This window comes from Rhinopithecus bieti, unplaced genomic scaffold (genome assembly GCF_001698545.2).
Source record: "Rhinopithecus bieti isolate Rb0 unplaced genomic scaffold, ASM169854v2 scaffold_757, whole genome shotgun sequence".
Classification (NCBI taxonomy): domain Eukaryota; kingdom Metazoa; phylum Chordata; class Mammalia; order Primates; family Cercopithecidae; genus Rhinopithecus; species Rhinopithecus bieti.
In genome coordinates, this window is record NW_016803289.1 from 2125146 (window position 1) to 2131742 (window position 6597).

The 6597-nt window shown below is 40.1% G+C and overlaps 1 protein-coding gene across 5 annotated transcripts in view; it reads right to left on the reverse strand.

Annotated features, from left to right (window-relative positions):
• The window catches only part of JAKMIP2 (janus kinase and microtubule interacting protein 2), a 202414-nt gene that overhangs the window by 73576 nt on the left and 122241 nt on the right, over positions 1 to 6597 (reverse strand). For all 5 annotated transcript variants that reach the window (XM_017872477.1, XM_017872469.1, XM_017872460.1 and 2 more), the window contains one exon: positions 1412 to 1909. In XM_017872477.1, coding sequence (XP_017727966.1) covers positions 1412 to 1909 — 498 coding nt within the window. The remainder of the gene's footprint in view (positions 1 to 1411; positions 1910 to 6597) is intronic.

Sequence of the window (6597 nt, forward strand, 5' to 3'; positions counted from 1 at the left end):
TCAGCAATATGCCAGTGAAAGGCAGTTGTGGAAAAAGTTAGCAGATCAAGTGGATATACTTATAGATTTTATATTGAAAACCGTCAACAAATGAAAATACTTAATGCAAAGCTGCCTTTTCATTGGATACTTACCTGCCAACTCCAGAGTTCGAAGTCCTGATTCTTTCTTCATCAGCCACTGTGGTTTCAAAAACCAAAGGCAGGGCAGAGACCAATATTTCTGCACTGTGTTTGGTCTTTATTGTCAAACAGTGCAATAGAATGAGTAGACATAAAGAATTCAGAAAATGTGGTAAAGGCAATATTTTACAGTTACACTGTATTGCAGCACAAAGAAAATTAAACATTAACTTTTAAAAATGCTCTTTGGTAACCACTTTGAACTTAAAATTAAAAGCCTAGAGATATCACCCAAGGAACATAATTAGAATTCTCAGAAAGTAATTGCTTAGAACTGGAAGACAAAAAAGTAAAAGTGTAGTTTTTCCTTAAAAAAAAACCTTACTTCCAGAGAAACATAAAGTACATTCTAACAGGTGAGAGTTGATGTGATAACATTAAAGTAAGATGTAACAGATGCTAAACATCTGAATGCAGAGGAACATAAATTTTTTTGGTCTAAAATAATTAAACAAGGTCAACCTAGGACATTTAATTTTCATGTGATAATTGTATTTGTATTATAGTTAAGCATAGTGAGAGGCCTATCCGGTTTTTGGTCAAACACGTTAGAAGGAAAGACCAACTCTGCAGGGGCTGAGGTAAGTCTTGGAAACTATAAAGAGCAAACAACCTACTTAGGGATGACAATTTAAAAATTATAATGGCTCCTGTTTTAAATGACTCCTGTATACTTTGGGAAAAATACCTATTTTATAGTTTTGTATCTTTTTTCAGTCACGGTTTTTGGAAAAAAAAGACTCAAGATGTTCTCAGTAGCTGCCGTTTTCAGACATCATGAAAGTCATAGAAACTTCTCCTACCCTCTATAAAAACAAACAAAGAAACAATAAAACTCTGTAAAGGAAAAGCCCACAAAAACATGCTGACTTTAGAAGAATCCATGATTTATAATATTTTTATAAATATCTAAGAAAACAGGAGTCCTTTCCATATATATGGTCCTTGGAGATACTTTCTGTATATACGGTCCTTGGAGAATCCAGTTTTTATGAGAAAGGTGATTTCCAAAATCTCTTACACTTTACAATATCAATTTTGGCCGGAGCATATCTCTCTATTGATCTACCTACCTCCATACTGAGCTATCTCGGATAGAGCACTGGACAAAAGGTAGGCACTGTTTACAATCCACTGACAAGAAAACACACGAAGAAGCAAATCCCACAGCACTCTGAAACCTGGAAGAGATGGGTTCTACATGGGTCTGATGGGATTACTGTACTAACCAGCCTCCGAATATCCCGCTCCGACTCCCACTTGATCTTCGAGATGGCTTCTTGGTGGGACTGATGCTCACTCCGAAGGTCCCCAGCCTTGATTTTATCTGCTTGGATCATATTGCTCAGAGCCTCGTCCACCTGCTTCTTGGCCGTTTTCAGGTCCGCAATTTCCTGTAAGAGCTTAAGACGCTCTGCATCAAACAGTTTCCGGGCCTCCTCCCGGGCCTCAATGGTGAGCGCTGTCCTTACTTTGTCACTGCTGCCGTCACGGAGAGCACAGAGAGCAGACTTGAGCCTCTGGATCTCTCCATCACGCACCTTCACCGTCCTTGACATCTCCTGCTCGTGCTGCTTGATAAGGTTCTCCCTCACAGCCTGCAGCTCCTTCATCTTCTCCTCATGGAGCTTGGCTTTGAGTTCTGTCACCAGCACCGTGTGCTTGCGCTGCTCCAGCTCACGAATCCTCTTCGCTTCTTGAGTCTTCTCTCTTTCAAGCTTTGATACCTAAAAACAGAGAGGCAAAAGGATGAAGAGAAATGAGCCTCAAAGGACAGGTGTGCTCCTAGGCAGGATTTGCAGCTCAGGCCGCTGTGATCTCTTAATTCCTCATCTCTTTTCCAATTCCAGGCCCTCTGAGAAAAAAGAACTACAGGCCTTGAAGCTGGGAATACAGTGTGTAAAAGGCAGAATTACCTGAGGATATTTAAATTACTTTGTTCAGATGAATATTTGATGTTCTGGGGCCTTACTATGCAATGTGTGGTCTGCAGACAAGCAGCCTTGGTATCACCCGGAAAGCATGCTAGAAGCACAGAATCCCTGGCTTAGCCCCAGATCTATGACTCAGAATGTGCATTTTAACAAATGCCCATGTGATTGGTATACGCATTAATATTAGGAAGTATCGCAGTCATGGTTTTCCCCTTTACGGGGAAGATTGCAATACAGATCACCTGGAGAACTTTTTAGACTACACAACCCTAGCTAGATCCAAACTGATAAATGTGTGTCTTAGAATAGCTCACAGTTTGATATTGTGATCAGCCTAATAAATTAGTGCCTAAAGTGATATTATTGAACATCCCCTCCCTCTTTTTTTTTTTGAAGGGATGCTGCTGCTGCTAAGGAGGTGAAAAATGAAGACAGTTGATAATAGCCTCAACCTTACCTTTGTTAGTATGGCAGGTTAGTTTCATCCCCAAATTTTACACACACACACACACACACACACACACACACACAAAACACCACCACCAACAACAAAACTGCACATCATTGGGTCCTCTCTCTGATGAAGGACTTTAGTGACCATTGTTATTTCTGAATGCGCCATGAATGTCTCTTTGAGTCCCTTTTCACTCTCACTCCTCCTCCTCCCTTCCTGCCCCTGCAAGCCAACACTCCAAGTAGTTTGGTAAAATATTTCGAATGAGCTTTTCACCTCTCAGGAATTCTGGTTTAAAACTATTCCATGGTTTGCTAAATTTCCGGTGATAATATAGGCCTCCTTGTAGATTAGCAATGGCACTGCCTATTAATCTAATCTAGATGTGAGTCTCTGATTCAGTAGATCAGGTGGGGCCCAGACATTTGTGTCTTGAAAAAGCCTCTCCATGATCCTGTTCTGCTGTCCTCATCCCCCACTTCATCTCTGCTGCTTGTCTCTGTCTCTGTGTCCTCTCTCTGTCATACACACAACCCCCGCATGCACACACACACATACACAGAGTAATCTAGAAAAAGGGGGCCAGGCGCAGCGACTCACATCTGTAATCCCAGCACTTTGGGAGGCTGAAGCAAGTGGATCACCTGAGGTCAGGAGTTCGAGACTAGCTTGGCCAACGTGGTGAAACTCCGTCTCCACTAAAAATACAAAAATTGGCTGGGCATGGTGGCAGGCACCTGTAGTCCCAGATACTTGGGAAGGTTGAGGAAGAAGAGTCACTTCAACCCAGGAGGCGGAGGTTACAGTGAGCCAAGGTTGCACCATTGTACTCCAGCCTGGGAGACAGAATGAGATTCCGTCTCAAATAAATAAATAAATAAATAAAAGTTTAAAAAAAAAGAGAAAGGGAAGAAAACTGGGGAGTCCCAGGAATAATAGCTAGTTGAGTGATATTGAGTCTCCACCATTTGTAAAATTGGAGGGTTTTACAAAATAATAGTTAAGAACCTCTCCAGCTGAAAAAACTTAAGATTGAGACTCCATATTGTAACCATTATAATATAAAGTGTCTGTGATGGTTGATACTGAGTGTCAACTTGATTGGATTGAAAGATGAAAAGTATTGTTTCTGAGTGTGTTTGTGAGGATGTTGCTAAAGGAGATTAATGTTTGAGTCAGTGGACTGGGAAAGGCAGACCCACCATCAGTCTGGGTGGGCACATTCTAATCAGCTGCGAGTGCAGCCAGAATAAAGGCAGGGAGAAGAAGGTGAAAAGACTAGACTGGCTTAGCCTCTCAGCCTACATCTTTCTCCTGTCCTGGATGCTTCCTGCCCTTGAATATCGAACTCCAAGTTCTTCACCTTTGGGACTCGAACTAGCTTCCTTGCTCCTCAGCTTGCAGATGGCCTATTGTGGGACCTTATGATCGTGTAAGTCAATACTCGTTAATAAACCTCCCTTTATATATATACATCTATCCTATTAGTTCTGTCCCTCTAGAGAACCCTGACTAATATACAGTGTCTGAGATTTTACTCACTTTAATAGTTTACCTACCTTTAGCTAGAACAGTATTTTCTAAATTTGCATAGTATTTTATGAACAGTTTATTTTTAAAGGCACAGCAATTATTCCCATGATGGTTATTCTTTAGAGGTTGGGGCACAAGGGGACTTAGTGAAATAAGCAGCCAGGCATCCTCAAACAACCATCCTCTGATCTCACCTCCAGCTTACACCTATAGTCCCTTCGTGGAGGCCTCTTCTCTCTTAGGCTCTAGACCTGTGCTGTCCTATGTGGCGCCCACTAGTTACCATACTGCAAATTTGAACTGAGATTTTCTCTTCATATAAAATATACTCTGGATTTCGAAGACTTAGTGTGAGGTAAAGAATGTAAAATATCTCACTTATCACTTTTATATTGATTACACATTGAAACTATAATGTTTTGGATAAATTATACTAAACAATATTATTACAACGGATTCTGTTTCTTTTTACTGTTTAAAATTGCAGCTAACAAGAAATTTTAAAATCACAGATATGGCTTGCATTTGTGGTTCACATTATATTTTTCTTGGACAGTGTTGCTCTGGAGTTCTTAGACATTCATTTGGTGAACCTAGCTTTCCCCACGCTACTGGTGATATTCTCTTAGTAAAGCTCAGTTCTTGTCTTACTAATGTGTCTGCTCAAAACCACGCAGGCTCTTTTATGTTGTGGAATAAAATCTAACAGCTCAGCTTCACCTTTCAGGCTCCCAGGAAGGTTTGGTTGGATTTCCAGCTCCTACTTCTCCCTCTCTGTCTCCTCACCTGTCCCGTGCTCCAGGTAGGAGAGGGGTTATATTATTTTCTGCATATGCCCTGCCTCTCGTTCTCATATGCTGACAGTTTCTTCTTCCTGACTTATGCTTCCATCAGCTCCTTTTGGGATCCTCACATTTCTCATGGCCTGGCTAGATGTCATCCTCTCCTGTCATGCCACCCTACTCACCCAGGATAAAGCTCATTTCTCCTACCTTTGTCTTCTCAGTATATTTTTGAAACACCTCCTTACTAGTGGTTTTCAGTTTTCTTTGCATTTTTTTTTTTTTTGCCCACTTGTCTGTCCTCATCACCTCCTCTTCTACCCCTACCTGAGACTGTTAACTTTTAGAAGGTTACCAGTGAGGCATCCTCATCTTTGTGTACCCAGTGGCTCCTAGAACAAAATATAAGAAACCAGGTGGCATGTGTGGAATTAAAGGATGTATGCCATTATATCTCTCTGGCTAGGCCCCTAGCCAGAGGCAAGAATAATATTTTCTGTCATACAGTTTAGAGAATACAGACTTGCAGGGTTACCAGATCAGCCCCTCCTCAACCCCTTCCCAGTATAAAATGACAACAAAACAAAACCCTAACATATAAGAATATTCACTTCTCTCTGCTAGATGCTTCTCTTGGTGCTTCAATAAGGACAATCTAGGTCTTACTCTGCATCTTTCTAGAGTGGAAGTGGGCATCTTCTAGATTGGGGTGGGCAAACTACCGCCCAAGAGTCAAATCCATCCTGCTCCTGTTTTTATAAATAAAGTTTATTGGGACACAGCCATGCCATTCATTTACATATTGCTTAAGGCTGCTTTCATGCTACAATAGAGTTGAGTAGTTTCACAGACCGTCTAGCCCACAACGCCTAAAATATTCACTATCTTACCCGTCACAGAAAGAATTTGCTGATTCTTATTCTAGATAATGCGTTTTTTGAAAGGAAAAGCCTTATTTTCTACTGATTTAGAAACTCTGATAATTTGCCTTCCATAGAAGACCTTGGGAAAGTTACTTTAGCTTAAGTGATAGGAATTTAGTCATCTTCAATTTCTGCAGGATGCATTTACACTAGGCATCTGGAACCGTATCATGACTGCAACAGCTGGCGGTTAACAAGGGAAACTTTTAGCCATTCTTCTGAGAACAGTGAAAAACTGTAGTAAAAATGGACAAAGGGTAAGAAATCCTCGGTTTGTATTCCTGTTTCACCATTTGCTATCACTAAGAAAGTTGCTTTATCCTTCTGAGGATTTTGATTACACTTAAAATGTCTGTAACCGGGTTACTTTTAGGGTTAAACTAGATAGTGTATGGAAAAGTACCTTGAACTATAAAGTACTATGAAGTGTAAGGTAATATTATTACTGGATATAGTAGGAGATACTCCTTGATCTAAAATTATTTGTGTCAAATTTTCTGGAGGCATCATATTGTAGCTTCCTGTAATTCTGTCATTTACCCCAAATTATTAACTCAAAGCTTTTGCATGAGGACTGAAGGGGAGATGAAGAAAATTGTTTTTTAAAAGTAAAATACAAGTGCATGAAACATATATTCCAGACTGAAGACAAAACAAAACAAATACTGTCTATTCCTTAAAATAATCCATGAAAACTAAAGAAAATTCAAATGAATTGAGTAACATTTGACTTTTTTTTTATGTTTACTTATTTTGGTTGTCATGAAAACTGACATTTTTTTTTTTTTT